At 36.4% G+C, this 15,423-nt stretch overlaps 7 protein-coding genes across 7 annotated transcripts; 3 read left to right on the top strand and 4 right to left on the bottom strand.

Moving 5' to 3' along the window:
- Window positions 1–917: 917 nt before the first annotated feature.
- SSH1 (Ssh1p) lies at window positions 918–2,520 on the top strand (the record flags this gene model as incomplete). The annotated part of the gene is made up of 2 exons (XM_003675163.1): window positions 918–927; window positions 1,043–2,520. 2 exons carry the CDS (start codon window positions 918–920, stop codon window positions 2,518–2,520), a joined length of 1,488 nt encoding a protein of 495 aa, XP_003675211.1.
- A 212-nt stretch (window positions 2,521–2,732) lies between these two features.
- On the bottom strand, window positions 2,733–3,170 carry MRPL27 (mitochondrial 54S ribosomal protein mL41; the record flags this gene model as incomplete). The annotated part of the gene is made up of 1 exon (XM_003675162.1): window positions 2,733–3,170. The coding sequence occupies one exon, from the start codon at window positions 3,168–3,170 to the stop codon at window positions 2,733–2,735; it is 438 nt and encodes a 145-aa protein (XP_003675210.1).
- Window positions 3,171–3,774: 604 nt separating this feature from the next.
- Window positions 3,775–6,405, top strand: DUG2 (glutamine amidotransferase subunit DUG2; the record flags this gene model as incomplete). Its single annotated transcript, XM_003675161.1, has 1 exon — window positions 3,775–6,405. The coding sequence occupies one exon, from the start codon at window positions 3,775–3,777 to the stop codon at window positions 6,403–6,405; it is 2,631 nt and encodes an 876-aa protein (XP_003675209.1).
- A 187-nt stretch (window positions 6,406–6,592) lies between these two features.
- On the top strand, window positions 6,593–8,401 carry SAF1 (SCF ubiquitin ligase complex subunit SAF1; the record flags this gene model as incomplete). Its single annotated transcript, XM_003675160.1, has 1 exon — window positions 6,593–8,401. One exon carries the CDS (start codon window positions 6,593–6,595, stop codon window positions 8,399–8,401), a length of 1,809 nt encoding a protein of 602 aa, XP_003675208.1.
- Window positions 8,402–8,685: 284 nt separating this feature from the next.
- Window positions 8,686–9,867, bottom strand: PAF1 (Paf1p; the record flags this gene model as incomplete). Its single annotated transcript, XM_003675159.1, has 1 exon — window positions 8,686–9,867. One exon carries the CDS (start codon window positions 9,865–9,867, stop codon window positions 8,686–8,688), a length of 1,182 nt encoding a protein of 393 aa, XP_003675207.1.
- Window positions 9,868–10,072: 205 nt separating this feature from the next.
- DPB3 (DNA polymerase epsilon noncatalytic subunit) lies at window positions 10,073–10,813 on the bottom strand (the record flags this gene model as incomplete). The annotated part of the gene is made up of 1 exon (XM_003675158.1): window positions 10,073–10,813. The coding sequence occupies one exon, from the start codon at window positions 10,811–10,813 to the stop codon at window positions 10,073–10,075; it is 741 nt and encodes a 246-aa protein (XP_003675206.1).
- Window positions 10,814–11,756: 943 nt separating this feature from the next.
- TAF2 (transcription initiation factor TFIID subunit TAF2) lies at window positions 11,757–15,395 on the bottom strand (the record flags this gene model as incomplete). The annotated part of the gene is made up of 1 exon (XM_003675157.1): window positions 11,757–15,395. The coding sequence occupies one exon, from the start codon at window positions 15,393–15,395 to the stop codon at window positions 11,757–11,759; it is 3,639 nt and encodes a 1,212-aa protein (XP_003675205.1).
- Between the last annotated feature and the right edge of the window lie 28 nt (window positions 15,396–15,423).

Here is a 15,423-nt window from a genome sequence, read left to right as displayed (position 1 = left end):
TAATAAATGGCAAAAGAGCGATCAGACAAGGAGTTAAACCCCATTCAAAAACTCCGGCACGCGCGGGGTAAAATGTGAACCACGTCATTGGAAGTTGGTGGTTAGCTATCCATTTATGCTCTTTTATGTTAGAGAAAGGTATTGAGACCGAAACAATGGTTGAGTAATACAAATAAGTCCTACTTAAATTTTAGCCAAATGAAAGTTACCATAAAGAGGAGTAATATTGTTGGGGAATACATGGACTTTTCCAAATTAGAGATAATTGAGATATTACAACTCTTTCAAGTTCTATTAGATCTGTCACCATCTAGTTTCTAACAGTAGACATGAAAAAGTGTCATATATATTTTCAGAAAGTAAATCATTGCCCTTTGTCCTCAAAATGCCATAGTACTAGAAAAGATATAATTTCGAATAGATATTATGGTTAAACTAAACTGGTCAAACAATTTGGCTAGTGTTCCAAATGTGGGACAACATTTCTTTTGATGATATGCAACAATAGAGGAAGTTGGTGGTTTAAATCTGGTAAGAGTGAATCTTTTTGAAATGGGAACGTTTTTTTAATAGTTCCTCCTCGACGAGTCCTACTTCTTGCGTTGAGTACAAATGTTTATCTTTTGCGACATGGCAACTCAACCTTTAAACAGGAGCATCAATAATAAACAATAAATATTGTTATTTAGAGGAAACAGAATATGTCATATAATAAACTGTGCCGTTCAAAATGATTTGGTATCAATCTCTCTTTATACGAAGACGCTTGTTTTTTTCGACAGCAAGTTTAAGGCGAATGGAAAAAATGGTCAAGTTGCTTGGAAATATTTACTGGTAAAGAGTAACTTGCTTCCCCACACCGTATTTCTCAATTGTACCTGTTACTTGACTCCCAAAGCACAATAAACAATTATATCATGGCTGGTTGTATGTTTTATTTTTTGGTTCTTTGGACAGTAGATCTACTGAACTATGGAGATCTACATGAAGTTCCCACACCCTTGTATCTAACATTACTAACAGATCGTATCATTTTATCCAGTCCGTCTAATTGATGTGGCAAAACCATTTCTACCATTGTTACCAGAAGTTGAACTTCCATTCGAAACACTTCCATTTGATGAAAAGATTGTGTATACAATTTTTGCTGGTATAATCTATTTATTCGCTGAATTTCCATTAGTTGGTGTCTCTAAGGATATCCAATCTTTCCCAATCAACGATCCAATTTATTTTCTCCGTGGTGTTTTTGCAGCAACTCCAAGAACTTTACTCGAATTCGGTCTTTTCCCTATTATCTCCAGTGGTTTAATCTTGCAATTATTGGCAGGTTTGAAATATATTAAGGTCAATTTCAAAATCCAACAAGACAGAGAATTGTTTCAAACTTTAACCAAATTATTTGCCTTATTCCAATACTTTGTTTTAGCAAACATTTTCATCTTCTCAGGTTATTATGGTAATAACTTGACCATTGTTCAAATTTTAGTCTTAAACGCTCAATTGATTGGTTCTGGTCTCTGTACCATTATCTTAAGTGAAGTTATCGATAAAGGCTATGGATTTATCTCCGGTGCTATGATTATTAATACCATTGTTATTTCCACTAATTTTGTCGCGGACACTATTGGAATAACTCAAATTAAGATTGATGATGCTGATAACACTGAAGCCCAAGGTGCTCTAATTAACTTGATTCAAGGTTTTAGATCAAAGAATAAGACCATCGTTGGTGGTATTATTTCAGCTTTTAACAGAGATTATTTACCAAATTTAACCACTACTTTTATCGTCATTATTATTGCCGCTATTATTTGTTACTTACAAAGTTGCCGTGTGGAATTGGCCATTAGATCTACCAGAGCTCGTGGTATGAATAATGTTTACCCAATTCGTTTATTGAGTATTGGTTGTTTGGGTTTATTGTTCTCATACGTCAACCTATTCTACATCCACATTGCCGCATTTATTTTGATTCAATTGGTTGCCAACAATGATCCATCTAGTATTATTTGCAAAATCCTAGGTCACTATGAGAATGTTAACAATATCTTAGCAGTTCCAACTTTCCCATTATCATTGCTAACACCACCAAGATCTTTGATTGGTGGTCTTTTCTCTCAACCATTAACTTTCATTGTCTTTACTTTATTCATCGTCTCTACTAGTGTTTGGTTTGCCAAGAAATGGCAAGCCATTTCAGGTTCTTCAGCTCGTGATGTTGCTGTGGAATTTAAGGATCAAGGTATTACCTTATCTGGTCGTAGAGAACAAAACATCTCCAAGGAACTAGACAAGGTTATTCCAGTTGCCTCTTCTACCGGTGCTGCCATACTTGCCGTCCTTGCCGCATGCGGTGAATTGTTAGGTCTAAAGGGTAAAGCCGCTGGTATTATTGTTGGTGTAGCTGGTGGATTCTCATTACTAGAATTAATTACCCTTGATTACCAACAAACAGGTGGTAATAGTAATTTACGTGCTGTTTTGGGTACTCCAAGCACTTCTGCTACTCAATTTTGAATAATATAGTGAAAATGCATTAATGCTTCTTTGTTGCCCATTGTGTTTGTCGATCAGACAACAACATATCGCATCCTTTCTATGTGGTCCCTTTTGCATTTATATCATATCATAATTACTAAATAAATATGTATCGTTTTTTTTCCAATCCAAATATTACTATTGTTTTGTTATTCATTATTTACAAATTATGTATATAGAGATCTACAGGACTAACCTCTTTCGATATGACATTCAGGATCACTGGCTTTGCTTTGTATTTTCCCACTCCTAATAAATTCCTTTATCTTATCAACATATAATTTAGGATCCAATGGACCCTTCTTATACCCGATGAACTGGTGTTTCAATTCAGGAGCATTATGAGAAACTAGCGGCTTCAATTCCAAATTGGGGAACTTCGGCACAGTAAAAGTTCTGACTTTCTTCCAATCAATGGTATATTCCCCATATTTTGTATGCTTACCAATACCGGAAGATCTAGTACCCTTATACATGGTCTTGTTACCTTGCTTCGTGGTTAAGGGCGTTCTCTTATTCCCACTCTTGGCGTAACCGTAGAAGATCGTACCATCGCGGTAACGTTTCCATGGCCTCAGAAGATTTAAGAGTGATGTCCCTTGAAAATATGAGGTAGTGGAAGGTTTCATTCTATTGTACTTGTGCGGTTGTTCTTCCTATGTAATTGGATCCTTCCTTTAATGCTAGAATTTATAAAAGTTCTCGATTTTTATGCGGAATTTCCGGCGAGCACAACACCAACAGACAATTGTATTATGATTTATTACTTTGCTAACCAAAAAGGATGTAAGAATCTACTTTGTGAAAAGAGGATATGAGCAACAGCTAAGAAGTAGGTACCTCCCTTTAAATATTGCATATAGACTATGGATGCCAATATTGTTGAGCTTGTAGAATCTAGTTTAGAAGTCATAGACAAATTGGTAACCCTGAGAAAATCCAGAGAAAGAGTACTGGAGCCTTGAGTGTTTCATTCCATGCTCATCTTGTTCATTAGATCTTTACAATATATATTTTCAGTCCTTGTTTCCCAATCTTGGACTTATCTGATCTTATTAGACATTAACAGTATTTCACGTGCTCTAAATTGTCCACAGTTTTTCTAAGACTTTTAGTATAGCGTATGACAAGTTTCTCTATCTAAGGTAAGGTCTACTAAATAAGGAGCTATAATACTCAAAGGAATAGGTAGTCCTCTCTAAGTAGATTATTTGTTTCTATCACTAACAAGTAATGAGCATGTCATCTTCTATGCCGGAGTTAATTCATAGATGGAATCATACATTTTCCATCCTTTCCATAGTCTCATTCCCTAATAAAAAGCTTCTTTTTGCTGGTACACAAGACTCAAAAATACTGGTGTTCGACCTACCGAATTACAATCTCATAAAGACAATCAAATTAGGAAGCTCTCTGGAGACTAACACAAGATCCAGTGTACTTTGCCTCACAAGATCAGATGACGAAAAATATTTATTCTCTGCAGGTGCAGATTCATTGGTAAGAATTTGGTCCATTAATGGATCTCCCCTAGAAAATACGGTCTCGGTGGAGGAAGTTGCTACGGTCTATTCTGTCACTGATATTGGAGACATATTTTCCATAATTTATTTGAATTCTTTGCAAACTTTGGTCCTTGGTTGTCAAAATGCAAGTTTGCTTTATTTGGATAATATATTCGAAAGATTGAAATGTAAGTTGAAATCTAAAGAAGATAATAATGAAAATAGATTACCTCATAGGAGATATGATAAATTTTTTGATTCATTGGGTCCCATGGGATCAACCACACCTTCTCAGGAATCATTGGCAACAACGCCAGAGATTAAAACATTTCAAAAAAACAACACCATTTTGGAAATTCCCTCTGAAAATATCATCAAATATGCACATAATGGGTTTATTTATTCCCTTTGTAAAATGTGCACCTCGTTAAATTGTCAGTTCGATCATGGACGTTCACCGGTTCGAGATGGAACTCAAAACAAAAATAAATTCACTGAATGTATAGTATCTGCAGGTGGTGATGGAATTAGTAAGATATGGAAATTTGAATCCATTACAGATAAGAACGGTACGAAAGTGACGATCACTAATAATGATGAAATGGATAATGACGATAGCGTCCTTTCACAAGCCATTGAATTTCCCTTTTTATATTGTGGGTTAAGTGGTGGGCTTGTTAAAATCTGGGACTTAAATACAAAACAATTAGTTTCCACGCTGGATACTGGGGACAAATCTGATGTCATCTCCATCTCTGTGTACATGGACCATATATTTGCTGTTAACGCGTCAGGCATAACTTTATTTTATCAAAATCAAATTCATCATTGGGATCCTAATCAAGGTAAAATGCTGAGTTCAGAGATATTCGAGAGAAAATCTAAAATTGGTATTCATAATTCTCCTAGTTTACTTACAGGTGGTAACGATGGATCCTTAACATTATGGGACTTGTCTCATATTTTCCAAAATACAATCCTCTCCTCATCAAAAATGGAGAGATCAAACTCATGGGCAACGTATCAACCTGCCGGTTTGAATAGTGAAGAAATGTTATCAACATTGAGAGAACTTATATCATATGAAACAGTTTCACAAGGGTATGATACTCAACAACAACTGGCCTCTAGACGTTGTGCTACGTATTTGCAACAATTGTTGATAAATTTTGGGGCATCTGTTTCTCAATTACTTCCCGTAATGAGTGGTGGAAATCCTGTAGTGTTTGCTCGATTCAATGGTAACGGTAAAAATAAAAAGAGGATATTATGGTACGGACATTATGATGTTATTCCAGTGGGTGATCCTGAAAGGTGGACTACAGATCCGTTTGTACTAACTTGTGAAAACGGATATTTGAAAGGTCGTGGTGTTAGTGATAATAAAGGTCCGTTAGTGAGTGCCCTTCACAGTGTCGCCAATTTGTTTCAAAATGATGAGCTAATTAATGACGTGGTTTTTTTAATTGAAGGCTCTGAAGAGATAGGTTCCCCAGGTTTTGCAGAAGTTTGTCAAAAATATAAGGAAGTCATTGGGGATAAGATCGATTGGATATTTTTAAGCAATTCGACGTGGGTGGATGAGGAGCATCCATGTTTAAACTATGGGCTAAGAGGTGTTATTAACGCACAGGTTCGTGTTTGGAGTGATCAACCAGATAGACATTCTGGTGTTAATGGTGGTGTATTTAGAGAACCCACCACTGATTTAATAAACATAATCTCGAAATTACAAAATGATGAAGGTCATGTGCATATTCCAAATTTTTATTCTCCGTTGAAACCGCTATGTGATATTGATTATGGTAGGTTTGTGGAAATAACGAAAACTGCCAACCTAGATGAGAATAAAACCATAGATGAACTAATTACCAACTGGACCAAGCCATCACTTTCCATCACCACCATGAAAATGAGTGGACCAGGTAACATTACAGTGATCCCTAAGTCTGCTTCTATAGGCCTATCGATAAGGTTAGTTCCGGAACAAAGTGTTGATGATGTTAAAAAAGATTTAATTAATTATTTAAAAGAAAGTTTTGCAAAATTACCTACCAAGAACCAATTGGAAATTACGATACTTAACGAGGCAGAACCATGGTTAGGAGATCCCACAAATCATGCGTATCAGATACTCAAGCAGGAGATTGCCTCTACTTGGGGTATGGAGCCATTGTTTGTGAGAGAGGGTGGTTCTATCCCTGGTATCCGAACTCTTGAGAGAGCATTTCAAGCGCCTGCGGTGCAAATACCATGTGGACAGTCCACAGATAATGCACATTTGAACAATGAAAATTTAAGGATCAAGAACTGGACCAAGATGGCAGAGATCTTGTCCAAGGTGTTTAACCAATTATAAACTTACTTCTTGTGTCTATAGCATTCTGTATTATTTATAAATGATAATTGCATTGTTGTTTTCAATGGGCGTGGCGAATGTCCGAGATGATCTGATGCCTATAAAAACTAAGGGGCGATCGAGAGTAACCCATTCATCAACTTTTATTTGCTAATAGAAACAAAAGAATTAAACAGACCGGTTATAAATGGAGAAGTTTAATCAAGATGAAGCCCGTAAAGGTCTCTCATTACTACCCGATATTGTCCAAACGCTACTACCGTATTTGGACTTGGAAGACATCAGGAGTTTATCGTTAACAAATAAGTATTATCATAGATTACTGAATATTAAGGAATCTGGTACTGTATGGCATGAGCTATTTCATAAGGCATACGGAAGGTTACTGACAGATGATGAGCCATTTCAAAATAGAGAAGCTGAGAAATTTCAAACGTGTTGCGAAGTCGTATTAACTCATACGCTTCCTACGTTAACATGGCATGAATTATACGAGAAAAGGTCGAGCGATGCAAAATTCTATACCTGGGGTTGTCTAAAACACGCAAGATTAGGCTATACGGCGATTTCTAACCCAAATTTAACAGATGACGATTTGAATGGAACTGGAACAAGGTTTAAGTTTGGAGTAAATAAACCTACTTTGGTTCCCTGGTTTCCTGAAAATGCAAATATTAATCATAAGGCCATTAGGCAGATTTCTGGGGGTGGGTTTTCTTTCCAAGTATTGACATGCGCCGGTAAGATTTACTCTACAGGGCCTACATATACCGGAGGTCATAGAGGACCGGGCCCCAGAGAAGGAGAAAGTGATTTTAATCCATTTAGGGAAGCAATTCAAAGGATGGAGCATTCATGGCCAAGGATACTTACTGCTGGGGGGCCAACTTCGATTAATACGACTGGCACTTTCCCTCAACCACTTGTGCATGGACCAACGCCTACAAACAGAGATTCCAGTGGGCATTCTACTAATCATACTTCCATTACAGATGGACCACATGAAAATATCTATCAACAACTACAAGAATTAGAACAGAGTGCAACGGAATTAGTCCCGGGAAATAAACATATACGAAGAATGTTTAGCAGATGCTCGTTTCCTATATATTATAGACACGATCATTCTCTTCAAATTGATCCAGAGAAGTTGGGAGCAATAAAGTTTGTTGCAGTATCTTCTGGTAGAAGTCATTTCCTTGCCCTTGACGATAATAATGAGTTATACTCTTGGGACACTGCTGAATCAGAACATGGTATCAAGATACTTTTTGATGATCTACCGCTGAAGGAAACAAACCCAATAGTGAAAATTGCATGTGGTTGGGATTTTAATTGTGTTTATATTTACGATATTGGATTGGTGGTTTGGAAGGAGAGGGATGCTTTACAAGAAGGAGAATTAGCATCAAACGCACATTGTATGGTGGTTCCTAAAAGTGGGGACACAGGTGGTGAAAATAAAGTTTTAGATTTTGCTTGTACCCAAAACAACTGTGTTTATTTTATTACAAATAAAGGTGATAAGCTCTATTCCTATAATTTGGGTTTAGTGGAATCCGTCGATCTACCCCCCATGCTTGATGGCAAATTAGAAAAAATAGTTGCATGCTTCTCTTGCTTGGTATTATTCACAGACCACAACTGTTATACAGTCGGACTCAGGGATAGTAATATTGATATGGACTCATTTTCTCAACTAGTTTTGGATGATCCTGAAGATCACATCATCTCATTAAAAGGGGGTGACTATCATGTTGTAGCTTTAACTAAGAAAGGCCAAATATATACCTGGGGAATTGAAAGTCAATTCTCGGGATGCTTGGGATTAGGTAGACCTCAACATGTGGTTGATGAGGTGCATTTAGGAACCTGGAATGGGCCAAGAAACGTGAAAGTACTAAAACCTACCAAGGTCCCATTAGATGACAAGTATGTGTGTCTTGCAGTGGCTGCAGGCGGTTGGCAATCGGGTGCAATAATTATGAAGAAATGACTCTATAAATATATTCTATTTCAATAATAATAAAAAATTTTGTAACGGCAGATCGATTAATAACTATACAATTTTTTTAATTTATAAATTTTACAATGATAGAACGCCACTGGTTCAGATGTCACAAGGAATTACAAAGACACATATCATTCTTGGGAAGCCTTCTTAGTTTCAATGATTTCGTCTTCATTTTCTTTCTCAGTCGCTATATTTTCGTTCTGTTGACTTCCTTCTGTGCCTTCTTTTTCTTGTTCATCCTCCTTATGCTTCTCATCTTCATCTATTTAAACTTCCTCTCCATCTTTTTCCAGATCTTCTTCGTCAACAGTAGAGAAATTGATTGGATCAAATTTCATTCTCAATCGATCTCTGATATTAGCTTCTTGTGGAGTTGGATTTCTTAAGGATATATTTATTTGGTCAATATTATGCTCTCTTACGAGTGGCTTTATCACATCATTTACACGTCTACGTCTAAGTTCAATTCTAGGACGCAATGGCTTGTAATATGCAATACCTTTTTCATTATTTAGTACAATTGCTAATTCACCAAATGCTCCAGTATTAGGGTTAGCCTGTGGCACTTGTTTCATATCAAAATCTCTTAATCTCTTGAATTTAAAAGTCTTATGATCTACTTCGTCATCTAATACCTTGGCATCATCGATATTCTTTTCTACTAAATTGGTTAGGATGTTAGAGTCCTTCTTATCTGTAGTATACATTGATATCCATTCGTCTTCTTCTAATTCCACAGGTCTAAAGATTGCTGTTGATAAAGCTAGTTTATCTCTTTCCTTCTTATCTAAGGCAGCACTACCGACTAACCTCAATGTGAAATAGCTTTGGTCCATAGATGCAGTATCAGGTAACAAATTCCAAGTCTTTACAGCTTTTAATTTCTTCTTTATTGGATGCACTAATTTAGTTAAATCATTTGCCTCAGAAGTCATTGAGTCAAAGGTATTTTCCACTTTTTGAACCACCTGGCTTGCGCTCAAAGTTTCATTTTGTTCCATTTCCAATTCTTTTAATTTTCTCTTATTGTTTGCATTGAAATCGTCATTACGTTGTTGCGAGGCAATCGTGGATGAAACATATTCCGTTCTTCTTAGGAAATTCACTTTGGAAATATCAGTCTTGGTCAATCTATCAACCCTTGGATCTCTCAGTAAGACTCTATCTTCTGGGTGCAAATTAATATTATCAAACCCATAAAGCAGTTTGGTATCATTGTTATTCAATAATCCAGGGATTTGGATTAAATCTAGTGGCATCCCCAGATCATTATTTAGTTTAATCAAAGGAGTAACATTGGTCTTGGTATACAATGATGTCAATAATTGAGGCGAATCTACTGCTTCAGCGGGATTGAATGAATAAGTAAGTAATTTTGGTGGTAGTAGCGGTGGAGGGAGGTTATTTTGATATTTGATTTTCGCAATATATTCCTGTTTCTTTGACATGGTTGAGAAATATCAGAGAAGATGTATGCGAGGAGCAGTATAATAATAATACTAATGTCTTTTTGAGTTTTATCTGAACTACATTTCTATAAACTTATGTTAACGTTACTTATTATCTTTTGAAGGTGAATCTTTCATTTTCGAAAATTCAAAATGCCTACCCGGATGCCGCAGGGTAACGAATATCATTAGAATCATATCACCATTATGCTACTGCTTCATCATTTATCATTGGATTCTCTTCTATGTCATCCTCTGAATTACTATCGTCCTTGTCAATATCCACAACGTGGTTTAGTTGTTCGACCTCTTCTAGTTGTCCTTGAACGGCCTGGGTCATTAAGTCTTCGGCTTCCTCTTCTTCATCAAGGTCGCTAGTTTCCAGGTCATCTTCCTCGATTCTACCGATAAGACTCTTTTTATTTGTGGAATTGGATGATGGAGGTGGTGCATCAACAACTTTATTTGGTTTATTCGCCTGATATTTGAAAAAGGATAATGATTTTTGAACTTTGCTAGATTCCTCAGATATTTTATCATTTTTCTCGTTCCCTACTGTATCAGTTGTTATAGCATTTCCTCTTTCCATTTCTACTTCCTCCTCTTGCTCTCCATCTTCTTCTTCCAAAACCTCTGCCTCCTTTTCTTTTTCTGCATCAATAGGTTTCGCTCTATTTTTGTGAGTCACATCTTTTATACGGGATGTAGTGATAGGCAAGAGAACATCTTCGAGGAATTGGAAATTCTCCTTCTTCCTGACACATTCTGACATTTCATTATACCCTAGTCTACTGCTACCTGTAGGGGCAGTGTTTGTTTTTTTCCCTGTTTTATTCAATTGACCCAGTACAACAGCTTCTTCGCAAAAAGACTGTATAAATAACTCAGTGGCAAACGCGGTAGCCATAAATGCAGCATTTGATGTAATTATATATTCTGAATCCATCTTGGCTATTTTTTTTATTTTGATAATGGTAGCCTCGACGATTTTGATTTGATCTGTTCTGCGATGGTGAGTTGATTCTCTTCCAGCGCTGGTTCTTGTTCGTCTACATCCATAAGGTCCTGGAGACCTTCTTGTGGTTGCTCACCTTGCATGTATGTATTTTCTATCTCAGTCATTATCGGTTAGCTCTGCTAATTCTTCATGAGAGTTAAATAGATGGCTACCTGAAGTTTATTATTGCAAGATTGAAATTAAAGCGTTTACGCGTCACAAGCGAGCGACGCGTTACATAGTAATTATAAACTGACAGAATTATCTTGTTTCGAAGTTTGGAAGGTTGAACGCTCCGTTAATATTCAAAGAGGTACATAATTTTAGAGTTTGGGTTCAGAATTTGTATTTCTTTAGAGAAGTTATTTCCTATCAAATAAACGCTCTGTGAAATGTTGGGTTAAACAAGGATTTTAACCTAGATATCCAATGTGCTAGGATCAGAAAGTAGTTCTAGTTCCTAAGTATATACATATGTTTGTTATTTTCAACAGAGGTTTAACAGGACTGACAACATTTTTTCCCTTTTTCCAATTTAAAAATTTATTAACTAACTATTGAGCAGGTTGGTTTTTTAAAGTTATTCTCATTATTAAAATATAAAAATATTTCAGATCGATCAGCTTATGAATTCTCAATACTCAACTTTCTTAAATATTTATAGAAACTCTACGCAGATAATGAAAATGCTTGACTTAAAAAATTAGATTAAGTAAATTTAACTTTTGATGATTTCTATTTAGAAGATATATAATGCGTTCTTTTGTACCAGTTTGTACAGTCCATTATTAATTTACCTTTTAAGAAGGGATTAGCCGATCAATATTGATTGCTTTTCATCTGAAAACAATTTTCTATTCAAATAGCGATACTGTTCTGTTATTGCCTTAACTTAACGTCTCTTGATTCCAACAATAAATGATTTCCCATCTACTTTCTTGATACTAACATTCTTGCTAAAAGGAGTAGATGAAATAGTCACACTTTTATTAAATCTCAATGCTATCTTGGCAAACCTAATAGGAAGAGTTCCTGTCTTTTGTTTTTTTATCTTTATCTTGCTCTCTGCCTTTATATGTAGCTTCATCAAGCCTTGCCTCTTTATCACAACAGATTTTCCTCTTCTTTTTGCAACTAACCTTGTGTCTCTGGGCATCGGCAGCTTTATTATGAACTTATCCGTCAAAGAGTAGAGCACTCTCATCACATCAAACATAATACGTTTCTGATATGTGGTACAATTAGAAACCTCTACCACTTGTCTTAAGATATCCTTTAAAGGTTGGTAATCCTTGAACTCATTTCTTAGGATAGTTATCAAACCTATTATAGTCGACCTCATATTTCGTTCCTTACGTTCTGTTATTTCATCTTCAATATCTGAGAGAGCATCTTCCATAAACTGGATATCTTCATTATAATGTTCCCCTAGGCCCTTATTAATAACCAAATTGATTGCTGCAATCAATTGTTCTAATAGTGAGAAACGAATGAATTGATCTGGTTCAAATAAAACAGATTCAAAATAATACTTTAATATATCTTTATTCTTTAATCCACCGTCACAAAGCAATTTATAATGGGAAAAAATAATCGCATCTTGATGACCATTTCTGGTTGTAGTGGCAATGTCTTGAGCTCCTAATCTTTGTAGAGCAATATTTAATTTATCATGGTAGCTTGGAACCCACTTTTCCATGTTAACTAATCGAGCAACAATATCCCTTTTGTCCTTTACTGCGTTAAGTAACAAAATCAAATATTCTGTGTCATCATATTTGTTTTCATCATTACTGTTGTATTCCAATATACTTAGTAGAAATTTTTGAATATTTTCATCGTCAATAGTACCCAAACTTTCCACAATTCCTTTTTGAAGAAAGTAGGTGGTAAAATTTGTGAAGTCATTATTTTTCGGGATATCACATCCTGGTAAGCAAAATAATGCCTTGAATATTCGAACCAAATAACCCGCACCTTTCACACTACAGGCCAGTGTTTTACATGCCTCCACTCTAACACCATAGAAATATTTTTCATCCAGGATCGTCCTTGTCAATATTGAACAATAGACATCAGATTCAACACCAACATCTTCATAATATCTCAAAGCATCCACCTGCGCCTCGACATCACCATCTTGTTGTAACTGTGCCGCATACATATAATCGGGTTGGTTTAGATGGAATTTTCCCAGCCATTCAAAATCAGAATCAATCCTTATCCACTCAAATCCTTCATTCTGCATCTGTAACTCTTTACCATCAGAAGTTTGAGAGATATCTGTTAACCCTTCAAATGAAACGTTTCCCAACCTGGGACCTTCTGTATCTTTCTTCATCTTTCTATACTTAGTATTATATTGAATTTCAATCTTCGTAAAAACATCCTTAATTTCTACAATATGCTCGTATGGTGTCCCGTCGGCTTCATGTATTCGAATAGTCATGGAACCTGTAAACACATTGGTCTTATTCAAAGTATCGTTCTGAAGGTAACGCAATGCACTATTGAAGAATCCGTCTTTCCCTAAAATAGCATGATCTTCCTCATCAACTTGTCTTATACCCATCTCTACAACCATTCTCTTACGATTGAATCGTTGGGTCACTCTAAAAACAGGTACACCAGACCCGTAAATCCATTCCTGAAAAAAGGATCCCAACCTGCTCTTATTAACACGCTCGCAAACATGCTGGAAGTGTGATGCAGTCAGAGTATTATTAGGTAAATCACCACTCATTGCTTGCAGGAAAATCTTGGGTAACACTCTAGACATACCAAAGGAACGTTCCGTCTTCGTCATTCTTCTATCTAGGATATAAAATACCATAGGCGCTTTCAATTTAACGAAATTCAGATCTCCACTCACTGTTGAGATTGGATAGGACCCATTCACAAATGAGTAACCGATGGGGGGCATATCATGGTCACGTTCCACAATGGCTTCACAATTTATCTTCAATCTATATTTTAGTTCATTATTACCAAGAAAATGCTTTATAAACATTAATACCATATAACCAGCCATACCAACGCAACACCAAATATCGTTAAGGTCCAACGGTGTAATGTTAACTCCTGACCATTGATTGGCAATTGCCCACGCTAGCTCATCTGTTGTATCAAATACAGGCTCAATTTGGTTTGTTGGATACAGGTTTCTGGAATTCATTATTGTTACACCTGCAAAATCCATTGTTTTGATAACTGTGGGTAAGAATGCAATGGAATACGACGTAAAGGGATAAGAACCAAATTCTTTAGAATAAAAATCCATTATAGAATGGCACACTAATGTGGAATTCAGCACAATCTCCTCAATCTCATTTTCATCTTCATTATTTCTGTCGAGCGCTCTTAATGTGTATATGTTTACTGGAACCAATTCGCCACTACTAAGGCTTTCCATGGGTAAATTTATCACACTAAAAGCTCCTACGGTCCAACCAATATGATGAGGTGCCACAGGATTAAATATTTGGAAACTAATAATTTTTTTCGATAAATCAGTCGGGTGCATGGATTCTTTCATAGTCGTAAATTCTGAACAGCAAATAACAATATCAGGAGAGGTTGCTTGCAACTCTGTTTCATCATCTTCTTTCTTTGCTAAGATACCTGAACGTCCTATGTCCTTAATAGTCCTTGGAACACTAAATTCTAGTTCCCAGGTCGATTTCTCATCTAAGGAATTCACACACGGCATCCAGTAAGGCGCTGAGGCACATAATTCAGTGTTCGTGGTATATGCGTTCCATAGGTTACGATCTTCCTCAAAGGTATCGAACTTAATGCCATTGACATTATTCACTTCATATTCAATCATAATCGTTATTGGGGTATACACTAGACCTTCTTGAAATGCGCTCGGCGTACCACGAAGACTCGGCGTAATAGGAGTATAGTTGGAAATTGAGCTGGTATCTTGTAACGTGATCCTAAGGGAGGAGGGGACCTTAATAGTTAACTGAGATTTGATCCTCTCAGATGGAGTTTCTACCAAGTCAGCAAATCTTCCTCTCATTAAATGTGAGTTTTCCACAGTAAATTCCTCACCAAAGACATGGCTGGGCTCCTCATGGATATAATCATCGCATCTTCGATTCTCTACCCACACATCCTTAACATTTAGTCCATTGCAGTCTAATGTGATATATTCGATGTTTTGTATCAGTGGAATCAGGACAATCTCAGCAATACCATTCACCCTCTCGTTTTCAAAATCGACATCCAAGGAAATCTTCTGGTTGGCAATCTTAAATACCCTACTCATTACAATCACACAGTCACCCGTTCTCAATCTGGTATTGCCAATGTCCTCCTCATTCGAGTAAACATACAAGTATCTGAAATATTTCAGCAATCTTAGTATCAGCGCTCGGGAAATTTTGATGGGATCCGTGACAGTAATCACAAACATTTCCTCTACATACGTACGTAGTCCACTTTGAACAAAGAGTGACCTATGGATAAGGACGGTATCCACCTCTGTGTAGTCTGAACCTGAACATTGGAAGTTCTGCAGCATACTGCTTCAGTAAGAAGAACTCCTAACG

The sequence above is a fragment of the Naumovozyma castellii genome, chromosome 2 (genome assembly GCF_000237345.1).
Source record: "Naumovozyma castellii chromosome 2, complete genome".
Taxonomy (NCBI): Eukaryota; Fungi; Ascomycota; class Saccharomycetes; order Saccharomycetales; family Saccharomycetaceae; genus Naumovozyma; species Naumovozyma castellii.
Note: the sequence above shows the minus strand (reverse complement) of the source record. Positions and strands in the feature narration are given on the sequence as shown.